Source organism: Schistocerca americana, chromosome 3 (assembly GCF_021461395.2).
Source record: "Schistocerca americana isolate TAMUIC-IGC-003095 chromosome 3, iqSchAmer2.1, whole genome shotgun sequence".
Taxonomy (NCBI): domain Eukaryota; kingdom Metazoa; phylum Arthropoda; class Insecta; order Orthoptera; family Acrididae; genus Schistocerca; species Schistocerca americana.
Window position 1 is genome coordinate 530,981,244 of NC_060121.1, and position 15,342 is coordinate 530,996,585.

Genomic DNA, 15,342 nt, shown 5'->3' on the forward strand with positions numbered 1-15,342 from the left:
TAAACACGGTTTTCCGAAATTTCCTTCCTGCGTGTAGTGGACTCCTGATCTATGGCGCAAGGAGCCCAGGTGACAAATGGCTCAATAAACAATTCCAGCGAGACAGACAACAGCAGTAGCGGTAGCAAATCAGACGATAGCGGCCTAACCGAAGGCAGACAAACAGAGAATAAGAAGTAGGTGTTTAGTTACTGCATTGCCACAAAAACATATGTATAGTAGACAACAATAATAGACTGGTGGAGAAATACAGAAATAGAGGACCCCACACGCTGCTGTGTACTATAACTTAACTTAGTTGCAGGATCACGCCATCTCAGGGCGAGAGACTCAAAGTATTGCTAAGGTTCCCACCCTGAGAAACGGGTAGCAATAGATGGGGCGGTGGCTGCTCAGAAGCGAGAGGCTCATTGTCGTTCTGAGGTACTTCAGTGCTAGCATTCTGTAAGTCTAAACCCTTTCCGTTTCCTATTTTTCTATCTTCTTAATACACAAATTGTTTATTTTAAGCTTTTCTGATTCGTAATTAATTTTAAGTTTAAAAATATTTGAAGCTGCAATATTGTTTAACTTTGTTAAAATCAGGTTTGATTCCGTGAGGAAGCAGCTGTGCCCAGCGACTGTATTTACTTTAGGTAGTAAAGGGTACAGCAATCAATGGCAAATAATGTTTATTTTATAGAATTTAGGTCATTTTGTGGCCATCTCCAATGCAGTAAATGTTAAGTTAAAACATTGAAACTACTTATATATAAATACGAGGGTGCTTTGATAAGAACAGTAAATTGCTATGAAAGAATGGAACATTTCTGTTGCACCTTGATGGTTGGTAAGTTTGATTACTCCAAGGATCGTACAAAGAATTTCAACAGTGTACATAGTACAATACATTCCTGACAGCTGTCTGAAATGGTCAATGTGTTGACTGCGGCTGAAAATGGAGAAAACCGAGTTTCGTGCTGTCATTAAACATTTTCATTTGGAGGTTGGACTGCCACTAAAATCAAAACGGAATTGGGTGAAGTTCATGTAGACTCTTCGCCATCATTGAAGACCATTTATTTATGGATAAATGAATTTAAAAGTGGTCGGACAAGCACCGAAGACCAAGCGCGCTCCGGCCGTCCAATTGAGGCCACCACAAAGGAAACCATTGACAAAATCCATGATATGGTAATGCGAGACCGCCAGAAAAATTTGAGAGATTGCTGAGACTGTGGGCATTTCAAGTGAGCGAGTGCACAGTATCCTGCACGGAGAATTGGCTATGAATGAGCTATGTGCGAAGTGGGTGCCGCGATCGCTCACAGTCTACCGAAAGTGTATCCGGCACAACACGTTTAATAGCAGTCCGCAAGACTTTTTGCGCCAATTTGTGACTGTTGGTGAAACCTGGACCCATCATTATTCACCAGAGTCAAAACGGCAGTCAGAACAATGGATAAAGACTGGTAAAAGTGCACCGAAGAAGACGAAGACCATTTATCAGCTGGGAACGTGATGGACACTGTTTTTTGGGATTCCCAAAGAATAATCCTCACAGATTACTTGGAAAATGGAGGAACCATAACTAGATCCTATCAGTCTTCATTGTTGGATCGTCTGAAATTTGCGTTGCCTAAAAAAGACATGGTCTGGTACACAAAAATGTGCTCTTTCACCAGGATAATACACCATCGCACACACCAGCGATAACTATGGCAAAACTGTATAAATTAGGCTTTGGATTGGTTCCTCATCCACCCTACCCACCAGACTTAGCTCAAGTGACTTCTTACTGTTCCCTAGCATGCAACGGCGTACCCATTTCGTTCATCCAAACTCAGTTCCACTTGATGTATAACCAAGATGGAACTGGAAGCTTTATATACTAAGTTTCTAATCCTGTATTACCCCCAAATCACCTAAAAATTTAAACATGTATTACTTGCTGGGAAAAAGCTTTCGTCGAACGAGAAAGTGATAATTGCAATCAACGAGTATTTGGCAGAGATTAACAGAACCTATTTTTGCGATGAGATGAAAAGGGTTGAGGCCGCAGGATCAAGTGTATATTGTTCAAGGGAGACTATGTTGAGATGCAAGGCGAGTTCTTTACGAAACAAACATTTTTATTGTTTTTTCTTTACCATATAGCCCCAACTGAACTATTCATGTCAAAGTTTGAGTTCACTCTTTATTATATTATTATTAAAAAATTATAAATAAAATAAGCTTCATATTCTTTATATATAAAATTTAATATTGTGAAAACACGACCTGTATCAGTACGTAGGTGGCAGATCATTTGAGAATGACAGCAAATAAAGTAATAAAAAATAACTTCCTAACCTTCCTCGGAATGGAGGATGTTGACCGTTGAACTATGCAGGAAGTTCTCCAAATCTCTCACTTACTGAAAACGTCTGCTTATGGGTTGTCGAGAGAGTGACGTGCCACAAAACGCCAGTCACTAAATCTCATGCAGTCTGGCACAGAGTTGAGGGCAACGTGGAATGACGTACCGGTTCGGTCATCCAAACTCACAAGGGGAGGCCGCCAATTGTGAAATTCAGATTCGATTCATACTGCGCATAATAAAAGCTCATGGCCAGAGGTGTAATGTGGCAAAGCACCAAGATGCACTTCTCAGCCGTTGTCCAAAAAATGGACAGTTAAAAGAAACCGTTGCGGTGAAATACTCTCTACGATTGATAATTTTCTACAGCGTCGTGGCGCAGCGGTAAGCGCTCGGGTTCGTGATCCGCAGGTCGCCGGATCGAATCTCGCGGCATACAACCCTTTTTTTTTATTATTAGTTTTTTGTAATTCAAATATATATACATATATATATATAAACTATTAATGAATTCCTTATGCATGTTGGTGAAGGCGGATCGCTCTCCAATTGTACCACCTCCATTTTTCCGTTTTTTCAACAGGGTGTTCCAAAGCTCTCCCGTCCGCACTGATTTTCGACGATGTTATAAGTTTCTTCTTTCGAAGTTAGCAGGCAACTACGCTGTTACGCGGCGGCTCGTTTCGGCCCTTTTAACATCTGTCCTTCAAGTGTAACGAGCGAGTAACGGAGTTTATATTTCATACCTGCCGCAGCAAATTTGTGTTCGTGAGGTCTCTATTCTAATTCGAACGTTTGACTTACGCTATACGTATTCGTTTCGTAATACCGTTTCTACGTCTTCCGTTAAGTATACGTGGTTAACATTATGAAGACAATTAATAACATTTGTGAAATACAATTTTGTTTGCGGAAAACATAATGATGTTCGAAGTCGCCAGTTTTTCCACGACAAACGACTTTCAGCAACTTATTATATGCATAATTGTTGCAACTGATTGCCGGGAATTATATACATATATATATTTGAATTACAAAAAACAAATACTAAAAAAAAGGGTTGTATAGCGCCAGATTCGATCCGGCGACCTTCGGATTACGAACCCGAGCGCTTACCGCTGCGCCACGACGCTGTAGAAAACTGTTAATCGTAGAGAATATTTCACCGTAACGGTTTCTTTTAACTGTCGATTTTCTCGACAACGGCCGAGAAGTGCATCTTGGTGCTTTGCCACATTACACCTCTGGCCATGAGCTTTTATTATGCGCAGTATGAATCGAATCTGAATTTCACAATTGACGGCCTCCCCTTGTCAGTTCCACTTGATGAAAAGCCAAAATGGAGCTGGCAGCGCTGTATACTAAGTTTCTCGTCCTGTATTACGCCAAAATCACCTTGAAATTTCAACATATATTTTTCCTATTATACAGTATTCGCATAAAAAGTAAAATGCTGTCTTCTGTCCTTCTTGGTGATGCAGTTTTAATGTCCAGCGATGCATTTGCGCGCTCACCACTGTGCCGACTCTCAGGATGGGGCCCCAGAGGTTCCTCCGGAAGCCCTGGCTGCGACAATGGTCGTGACAAACGAGGCCAGCAACTGGTGACCAGGACCCCAGCGGGCGCTGCACAGTGGTGCCCGCCAGATGGTCTCTGGTCAGCTGCTGCAGCAGCAGATCGCCAGAAGCACGGGGGGTGGCCCACGTGACGTCACTGTCCAAGCGCACGACCAGGCCTGGAGGCGGGGGACCTCTGCTCCTCACCAACCAGTGACTCGACGTGTTCAGGAGGCCCAGCTCCACACTCTGGTGACGAACATTCCAGACATCTAACATACTCAGCACTCTCGAGTAAGAACTTGAATGGGCTGGGAATAACAGCCAACCAGTTACAAAATAAACCTTGACCATGGTTTTAATAAACCTTTATTTTGCAACTAGTTGCCTGTTATTTCCAATCCACTAAAGCCCTCGAATGCGCAGTTGCTGAAGTGCAGTCATGTTCAAAATCTTACTCTTGAGTCACATCATCATTAATTTACAGCAGACGTTTTGAACATATACTGTGTTTGAACATTATAAAACATCTTGAAGAAAACAATCCCTTGACACATAATCAGCACAGATTCACAGAAGTATCGTTATTGTGAAACACAGCAGGCTCTTTGTTCTCGCAAAATATCAAGTTTGTCCCATATTTCTAGATATCCGGAAGGGTTTTCGACACCGTTATCCACAAGCAACTCCTAATTAGGCTGCCAGCCTATGGAATATCCTTCAATTGTGCAACACGATTTGTGTCTTTCTGTCAGATCTGTAACAGTTCGTAGTAATTGAGAGGAAGCAAACTTGTGTAACAGAAGTGATATCTGGGGTTACTCGACGAAGTTTTGCAGGGCCTGTAAATGACAGACAGTAAGGATACCAAGAGTGGTTTGTTGTGGTTGAGGATGGAAGGACGGCTCCTTGGCATTGCGTCACTCTGATACAATATGAAAAAAATAACTTCGAAATTTTTCATAAAAATAACCTTCATCATAATAGTATACAAGAAGAAACTGGCAAAAAGTAAACAGGGAGATGCTTGCACTTTGGAACCATTGGGACACACAGTTTTCAACCTCCAGTAATTTCATGTGATATATTTGAAAGCAGTTTCGCATTTTTCCTAGACACAGTCCCACAACGTCTATGAACTCATAACGCCTAAAGCAAATTATCCTAAATAAAAGCAAAAACTGGCATAAGAGTTAATAAATTTATATGAAAGGTACACACTGCTGTAGTGGTTTCATTTCGAAACAACTCATTAAAGCAGTAGTGAAATCTCAAATTTACGTTACAATAACTTTAGATGTTCTTGATTTAGCTGTCAATCATGCTCTCAGTATGATCACTGTAAAAAAAATCTTCGTGTCACAATCTCCTACAGCCACGTTGTACATACTGCGCCCCGACTGTTGCTTTGAATGCTTGCTGTAAGTGACTACTACAATGCATTACATTCGTAGAAGTACCTCAGTACTAGATGTATCTGTTTTGCAATAGCATCGGTGGTTTCGTACTAAAAGGCACTGACTGGTACTTCGAAATAAAATTAATAAAATGGTGGCTTGAGGCGGAAACCACTGGTGCTCAAAGGATTAACATGAGGAGCCAGCTAGGCTAGGCGCTCCGTCAGGTGGGAGGCGGCTGGCGCACGCGCTTCTGTCAGGGTAGCGCCGAAGTCCGGAGCTGACGTCACATCCACCACTGCAGCTCACGCAGTGGACTACTTGGCTTTGTATACGTTTGCGAATGTGTAGCGTAGACCATACGATGTACAGTGGAGTACAATACGCCAACTCTGAGAGCAATGCGGGATGATTCAGCTGAGTACAGTTTGACTTTGCAAATGACACATTTAATCAGTTATTGAGCGAAGAACGGACTTTCACAATACCTCTAATAACAGTTGTCATAATTTAACGACAAATGAGATCGACCCATCATATAAAAGCGCTCATCAAGACGTACTGAATGGAATACTTACATGTTTATTTGCATACATTATTAGCCAGTGAGAGGTGATTGAATCACATGTTAAATTAAAGTAAGCATATTTAATTACACAAGTTTTATAGATGATTAGCATGGCAGCATGTTTTTGTAAATGTAGTCACAAATCATAAACATCAGTTAGATATAAGTTTTATATGTTAATTGCCGATTTTAATTAATTAATCAGAATTTTTCATGGTGTCCCGTGAGTTTTAAATTCCATTACAGACACATAAATTTGCATAGCTGCAACGGAAGGATTAGATCATTTTCTAAAAAAACTGGTGTGCCGTCTATGTGTGTTTGTAAGTCCTGACATCGTCAGGTGACGGAGATAGAGATACCTGATTTATTTGTTAAAAATTGGTAATATTCTTATCGCAGTAAAAATTAAAATTACAATTTGCTGATAACTGGTTTCGGCTGAATGACAACCATCTTCAGGTCTGGTGTACTAAAGACTAAGGGTCGATTTACACTGTTGGCAACTACATCATCATCACCAAGTTTGTCTCAGAACTTGGTTACTTAAGAACCAGGAATTAAGTTCACTGTTGGCCATAAGAACAACATTACTTAGTGCGATCATGCTTACTAAGGACTCTGTAGCTACGTAGACTTAGTAACAAGGTTATGGCCAACATTCTATGTGCACTATTGTGTGCAATTAATGAATAAAGAGTGAATGATGTCGAACTCTAAACTCGCTGCTGGGAAACATTATTTGTAAGCAGCACCTATGCAGCAATCTAACAGTTATTTACTCTGTTTTTTGGTTTCAGGTATGGATTAAAATTTTTATTAAAAACCTGACAGATACAAACTGTAAGCCCTATGACAACGATACGAGTCAAAGGTAGTTATTTTATCCGGTATTTCGTATGCACAGCAACTAGACCGGAAGGTTAGTGCATCGTGCGTGTGAAAATTTAGTTGCAGATAGCCACTTCTTTATTTGCTTTCACCGTGAATGCGCGAATGTCATCGGTACAGCAGCAGTGGTCTTCAGGACGACGCAGCATGCTACACACACACACCCATAGGTTCGCCATAGCATCACACCAATGGCTACACGACGCTTTCGGATACTGTTGGCTCAGCAGCAGTGAGAACCAGCAGTCTCCAAAACACTGCGCTTCCAAACACACACGGTGGGCAAAGGCGCTCCAACGCGCCACAGAAGCGCCACGAAATTCTCACGGACGTTGCCATTTCACCTGTAGTGGACAGCGGTTGCAGACACAAATTAAGTGCAAGCAGAATTTGCTATTGACCACGCATTATTTTTGCAGATTGCTAGTATTGTCAAAGGGTATTAGGCACTCACCCACTAAGTATGGTTTCGACCATTCGAATGAGCTTAATAGTCTGAGTAGGTCTGTGGGGGAAGAGAATGTTCAAGAAATATTCATTGAAATACATAATGTTGAAACTGAAGAGGATGGACAGTCAAGTTGAGGGGATGAACAGTCAATTTACAGGAGTAAATCAGTTTGGGGAGAGAGACAGAAAATCTAAGGAGTTGATAAGAAAAAAATTCGATGACCAGACTGTGAAAACTCGTTCTTCGCTAGTGGCAATTTGCGCTCATATTACTCAGGTTGAAAAGAAGGTGGCAGACTGGATAACCGGAGGGGAAAAACATTTTTAGGAGAAAAAGTAGATGTTTCGTGGAAAGAGAGAGTGTGTGAATAGAAAGAAGAACATAGAGTCTGCACTTTGTACACTCTACATCTACATATATACTCTGTCAACCACTGTGAAGTGCATGGCAAAAGGTACATTCCACTGTACCAGTTGTTAACGCCTTTTTCCGTTCCACTTACTTACGGAGCGCGAGAATAATGATTATTTAAATGCTTCTGTGCATGCTGTAATTAATCTAATGTTATCCTCACGATCCCTATGTGAGCGATATGTAGGGAGCTGTAATGTGTTCCTAGAGTCGTCATTTAAAGCCGGTTCTTGAAATTTTTGTAGTAGACTTTCTCAGGATAGTTTCCGTCTGTCTTCAAGACTCTGCCAGTCCAGTTTCTTCAGTACCCACGTGACACTCCCCCACGGATCAAAAAAAACCTGAGACCATTCGTGCTGGCCTTCTCCGTATACGTTCAACATTCCGTGTTAGTCCCGTTTGTTGCGGGTCCCACACTCTTGAGCAGTATTCTAAAACCGTTCGCACAAGTGGTTTGTAAGCAATCTCCTTTGCAGACTGGTTGCATTTCCCTGGTACTGTACTACTAAACGCGAAGTCTGCAACCTGCTTTACCCACGACTGAGGCTGTGAGATAGTTCCACTTCATATCCGTACTGTTACACCCAAATATTTGTATAAGTTTACAGGTTCCAACTGTGGCTCACTAATATTATATTGATAGGATACTGTGTTTTTCGTTTGAGCTCGCGGGCCTCGTGGATAATGCAATGTGCTACAGAAACAATAGAAACAACTAGCAAAAGAACGATTTATAACAAACAGGGCGAGAGGAACTACCACGAAGTACAAGATTCAGATGGGGGCGATCCCAGTGTGGCGTGAATAATTATCAGCCAAATTCTGGCAAAAGTGGCAATCAGCAGAGTAATACAAATGAGGATGACGGCCTAATTGCAACGGCCAGGAGAATAATAACCAACCAAGAAAGCAGTCAAGAAACTAATTTTCCCCTGACTGGTGTCCGAGGAGTGAACAGGACAAACTTCCTCAAGGGGAGACGGAACGCTATTGGCTTCAAAAGTTCGATTTTTAGATTTTAGCATATTTGAAATACTTGGTCTTTCCTGCGTGAAACAGTTTTTGTTATATACATATACGACAATTTTTTCGTGAGATATGACGGTTTCCCTGACGCTCTGTGCAATCTGGCATTTACATGCCACGCATTCCTTTTTGCGCCATGCGGAGATAATGCACAACATTCTTTTACTCCTTGTATATTATTTCATGCTTCTATTGTTATATATTTAGAGATCTTTGTAAAGATACCTTGTTGAATAAATGTCTACATGGGAAAATCCAAAATTTAAATGAATGTGTAAATTCTGTCAATTGGAGCTGGTTACTGAAAACTGTATTTGTTCAGCTTACAACCCTAAAATTTGGTGTTTATGATGCTATTTTATGCTTCAATGATGGTGTAATTAGAAAACTGGATGTTTTGGAATTATTGGGCATAAAATCTAGTGGAAATACTGCAAAATCCTTGGTGCAAATAGATAAAGAGAGAATCCGCAAAGCAGATATTGCTAATTTAAAATGCACAAAAGAAGCCAGACAGAAAAGAAGAGAGACCAAGAGAAGAAAAGAAGGTCAGTATGATTTAGATGATGCTCAGTATGGTGCAGGAAAATATTAGTGGTAAGTAATTCTCATCAATAACTATACTAGAATTGCAATATTAAACCGTAATGGACTTTCCTCAAAATTACTTTTTTTTTACTTTCAGGTACCATTATTTGATAAATTAATGAGATTAGAAACATGAAATTTGGTCAATTTGTACTGCAGATGGTAATAAGTTATTAAAAGTAAATGGAGAAAACACCAACCAATCAGAAACTGTTTCATAATAATTAATGTACAAAAAAAGTTAAATTTTACTAGTAAAAGAATAAATTTTTTCTTCAAAACCATAAAAGGTATTATGTTCATTTTGCTTGTAAATTGAGGCGCATATGTTATATACATGCAGTAACAATTTCATTGTTTTATCACTTATAGTTCTTTCGAAAAGTGTATCTATTCAGAGGGTAAAATAGCATAGGCAGAATAGGGATAAAAATTGCCTTCCGTCTCCCCTTAAGAATAGGACTGGAGAGGGGATAAAAACAAGCAGCAGTAGCTACCACGAGGCAGAAAAAGAGGCACCGATATTTGCTACAGAGGTCGTGATGGGCTACGAGAAACTATGGGGAGGCTAGTGTGAGTACACAGATATAGAGGCAATAGTGAACAGAAGCGACGGCGAACGTCAGTGGATGTAGACTTAAATTGCTTGTTTAGTCACGAAGCTAGAGATGAATATGGGTTGGTAGAATTGGCAGCACTAGAGCTGGGTAATCAGGCAAGTGGGTCATTGTCAATAACAGAGTGCGAAGGCAATGTTTATTTCGATGTGGCCCGGGCAGAGGTAGATCCAGAGGCGCAAACTTCAGCTGCTGGCGAGGCGAACAAGACTTGGAACCTGTGGCAGCAGATATTGGAGTGAGGCATGCAATGGAACTTGCGTGTACAGCAGGTTGCTGCAGTGGATCTTAAGAGGAGCTAATACTCTGACCGAACACGCTGAGCTACCGTGCTGGCTACCATTTGGCTATCCGTGCGCGGCTCACGGCCAGACCCAAACTTCCAAATGTCGTCAACCACGCGTCTGTAACCTGGACTCTTACATCCATTATATGTATTCTCATACAGGTCAGACGTTGACTTGAAAGTCGCTTGCAGGGAAATTTGACAATGCAGTGCCTGTGTTATTCTGATTACGATGCGAAGTTCCTTTGGACATGGATGCATGCATGTCTGACCTGGCTGCCATTATTCGCAATTTGGAATACATTTAATGCAGAAACAGCTTAAGTCACTTCTAGGGATGTTCTCTTACTGTCGTAAGTTTATTTGTAATCAGTGTCTAAACTCGCCAAACCTGTCGAGATTGCCGAAGAAAACTATGCCTTGGCTACGGGTGAAAGATTATAAGGCTGATTTCGTGGCAATAAAGGACAGTCTGCGACACAGAAAAATTTTATATTACCCTAACATGACTTTGCCAACAATGGACAATTCGAATTTGGAGTGGATGTGGCATCGTTTCAGTTGGTGAATAAATGTAGAATCACAGAGCACTGAACGATCTCGTTCGTCAGCCAAAAGTTATTAAAGCATGAGAGGGGATACTGGATCTCTCACAAAGAGCTGCTTGCAGTATTCTGGGTTTAGCAAAATTCTGAGTGTATCTCAAAGGATATGTAACAATTGTACAAACCGACTGTAATGAACTTAGCTACTTGCAAGAGTGCAAACTGGACAATGAGAAGTAGAAGTAGTGGCTGTTATTCCTTTGCAGTTACAGTATACCATCGAATATATAAAAAGAACTGACAACTCTGTGGCAGACGCTTTGTTACGAATGCACTTAGTAGATGCCGAAGACAGTGATAAAGGAGATGGTGCTGAGGGGCGGGTTGTGCTCTCTACTATCCGTTAAACAATCAGTTCACCTACCTGGATAGGCTTCAGGTTGTCTGCCCCTTTACTCTGCCATGGTAGGTACTGGTTTAGCCGATAAAAGCATAGCTGACGACACTTCAGCTAAATGCCTACCACGCAAAGGCCACATAACTCCAGTCAATGGGCAGTAGCTGAAGGTTAGTTAAACTATCGAGTGTTCGGAATTCTTGCATGACTCGTTTGAAAAAATATCTAAAATTTCCTTTAAGTTGGTTTATTGTCTTTAAAACAAGGAAAGTGGTTATCAAGTCCGTATTTAATATGCCGACATTAATTATGCAATGTTACCGCCTCTGTAACTAGTTCACGCCCAAAAGTAGCCAAAAGATATTTAGTCCGACCCGATATTTTGAACGTCCTAAACAGTCACTGAACATATTCAGTCGTTCAGTGGGCTTCTTGTAAAGAAGCGTTCGCCATAATGTCTCGTAAGCGGTACGGAACACGCCACGCGGAAATTGTGTATGGCATGAAATGTTCACACGCGAAAATCTCCGAAAGTAAACCACTCACAAACGTCGAACTTTCACAAAATACTCAGCGCAGTCACTTTTCTTCAACGATGCGAGAACCAATCAAACGTGCGAATTTCTTGATTTTTGTACAAATTTCATCAGAGCGATTTAAATAGTTGTTTATCAGAAGACGTCTCCCGAGCGACTATCTCAGCTCATAGAACTGAAGCACAAAGCCTTACTCAGAAGCGCCGGAAATGCTGCATTCCTATTGGCTACTATGTTAAGCATCCAATCAGATCATCTCGAGCACTTCTATAGTCGCGGTATTCCTAATGTCACCCAATCAGATTACCGCAAGTAATTTAGATTAGAAATCCCGTAATTCCGATACTAGATAAAATTTAATGAAAACAAAATACGATTCCTTTCCACAACATAAATTAATAATGAATTTACTACTCAACTACCCTTCTGGCTGTCTTGTACAAAATCAGGCTCACTCGGACGTATGTCAGAAATTCCCCTACTGCAAAATAATTTTCTCACCCAAATTCTACATAGTTTTAATAAAATATCACATTCCCACTTTACGTTTGTCCTCCGTTCACTTTATCAGTCTCTCCAAAACGCTCACACAACCAAAACACAATGAAATAATAACATTCCAAAGTACTTTTTATTACGTCAGAAATCTATGGTAATGAAACTAAAGAAAGTCCCAGAAAATTAGATTATGTGAACCTATTTCCTGATTGTAGTTTCAGTTGATACTATAGAGCAACTCGTTACAGTCCTTAACTCAAGTTTCACAATGCCAGCACGGTTCTTATGTGTTTTACGTAAAACTCTGTATCTCCGGAAGTATTGAAGTTATTGAATTGAAATTTTAAGAACAGGGTTGTGTTACCTGTAGAATTCGGTACACTAAGTATGAAAATGATCGATTACTATTTAGTAGTACTTCTTCAGATTCATAGAGAGTAAGTGTAACGTAGTACACGCAGCGTTAGGCAAGTACACAGCTCGCCCGGCCCAGTAGCCATCATCAGCTGTGGGAACGTGAGAATCAAAATGTCTCCTCCAGACTCCACGGCAAGCTACGCCTTCAATGCGAGACGACAACTCGTACTAATTTGCTACATTACAGTGGTACAACCAAATAGTAAGTTATGTATATGGAGAATGTAGAAGGAGAAAATAAGATTCACAATATCCGTAAAAGCATGCATAGAATGGAGAATACAGGTCCAAACTTAAAATTAGTAAAGACAGTGTATGCAACGAAGGGGAATGAGATGTTGCAATGCTTCTACCAAATCTGTAAGGTGTGTTGTTTAGGAGAAAATATGAGAGCAAAGAGGCATGGAGGCTTTACTTTCCTGAGCAACATATAGAGTGGTTAATGCTTTATATTCACCTGAGCCTAGGGCACCTTGGATCATAAAAGTGCATGGGGATGTTGCAAGTCTCTGTTTTGTTCAATAATATAATAATAATAATGAGGCAGCAGCTGAATGCTTGTGATCATTGCCAGAGAGTGAAGTACGGCACAGAGGCAAACCAAAGAAAAATGCAAATCACCAATAAGGTCCACCAATTACTTGAACCTGACATCCACGGGTCACTACCATCACGTAGTAGCAAAGTAAGTACTTTTGGCGGAAGACATTTTCCGAAATATGTTAGGCTATAAGCAATGAAAAGAGCGACAAGAAAAATTAAAAGCAAAATGAAAAAGAATTATTTTGCCAAACAAGGAAAGCCGAAAGCATATTGTCTTACAATTGGTCTCAATTTGTGTCGAAACTTTAAGAAGATTTTATGGCTGGAGTGGGTGTCAAACATGTTCGGACAGCTGTGCATTATCGTGCAGGGAATCTAGCAGCACACTATATGAGGGAGTTGGGGCAATTAGTAAGAACATATTGTAGCTAAAATCACAAACAATGGACAGAGTATGTACCAATGTTTGAGGTTGTTACGGACAGCATTAAAACTTGTGCTACAGGGTTCACGCCACATGAAATAATAATCTGTTGTCAGCGGTGCTGGAATTTCCTCCTGGAGGCCAGATCACTACACAAGAGCATGAGGCGATGGTAAAGCAACGTATGACGAAAAAGGCCAATGAAAGAAAGAGTCGTCATGATGCGAAATACAGGGCTGTATGGTACAAACTAGAAGATGCAGTTCTACTGGAGAACGAAGGAGAAATCAAGTGACTTGGAAGGAGAAAATAAAAAATTGTTTGAGCTGTGCCATGGCCCCTTTGTGGTCACTGAGAGCCATGTCCGAATGTTTACTGCTTAGCTTATACAGTTTCGGGGATAACACTGGAACTGAGGACTGTCACTAATATGAGGTAGTATATTTCAGAAGTTACCAGCACTCGTATGCGGATTATATTCCTTATGTTTATATAATAAGTCTTAATGATGGATCTTTTGTGTAAATATTAACTAAGCCACAGGATTATAATGGTGTGCGGAGATGCCACTGGATTTTATGTAATTGCTTATTTGTTTGTGTTAGTGTAAGGTATAATTTAGTTTTGCTTTGTTTTGCTTTACTACAGAAGTAGGACAGTTGATGTGATAGTTTTGTGTAATGTTTAGCTCTGCGAAGGGCTTGCTTGGTGTGGTGCATGCAGTACTGTGAGCGGTGTTCTATGATTCTAAAGAAACAGGTAAAAAAAAATTGTAGCTGCTTGGTTTTTTTCTCTGCACAGCAACTGTGAGTGCATCTGTTTTGGTCTCGTAAGGATTTCTATATCGCATGAATCTGGCCTGCAAAGAGAGAGAGAGGGGGGGGGGGGGGGGGGGGTCATACTGCCTGACATATTGGGAACATATTGGGTTGGGAACGTGAATGAGTTTTCATCTGTGTGGCTCATGGGTTGAGTTTGTTTCTTTGCAAGTTGTCCATCTGGCTGGCATGACGTAGAGGTAACGCAGCAATGGTGGCTGCACTGGTGTTACCAGCACCTGATATAAATTCGCACGAACATCAGATGTAATGCAAGAAATTCACAGTGTATCAAGTGCTTCGTAGCGTGAGTGAAATGTCAGTTCACTGCTTCATAATATGTAAAATCTAGAGATGCTTGATAATAACATACTTACAATAGTTATATCACATATGCGTCAGACTGAAAAGAGGCACCTGATGCTGAGTAATGTTACTGTTTTAATAAATTATTCTATTTATTCTTGTAAGTAGCTCAGTTTGTACAGGTTTGTGCACAAGTACAGATTATAACTCTAGTACTGTATCTCTGCAGTTAAATGTTCGTCTTTCTTGTTAATGAAGTGCTACACTGACGAACATACACGTACACACAATGTCAATTGTTTATTTGCACATATTGTTCTAAGTGGATATGAGAGTGCCACCAATTTAATACATGCTTAGAATATAGTCTAAAAGAAACATGCCAAAAGTGCTAACTTTACCAGTGTCCAAATTGTTCCTATTTGTATAATTTTTTTTCTGACAACTCTATGGTATTCTTTTAGTGGACTTTCAAGTTTGGTGCTACGTTCTTTATATCAATTACTGCGTGAAAGATAATCTATGTGGAGATATTGTAGCACAATGGACAGTAAAGAGATCAGAGGTAGTTTGATTTGGTTGAGCGCGGGAACTTGTATATGCATAGCACCCTGGCCACTGGCAGCATGGCGCTCCGCTGCTTGACGAGATGGACCAGTTAGGCATGGTGCCCCGTGATGCAGGAGTCAGCTGGTGCACGTGCTTCTCTCAGAGTTGCACTGAAGTCTA

The 15,342-nt window shown here is 40.6% G+C and overlaps 1 protein-coding gene across 1 annotated transcript in view; it reads right to left on the reverse strand.

Annotated features, from left to right (window-relative positions):
* LOC124606202 (glutamate receptor ionotropic, delta-2-like) overlaps positions 1-15,342 on the reverse strand; it is a 117,387-nt gene that overhangs the window by 69,324 nt on the left and 32,721 nt on the right. Inside the window, exon 3 of the mRNA XM_047138171.1 lies at positions 3,853-4,143. Coding sequence (XP_046994127.1) covers positions 3,853-4,143 — 291 coding nt within the window. The remainder of the gene's footprint in view (positions 1-3,852; positions 4,144-15,342) is intronic.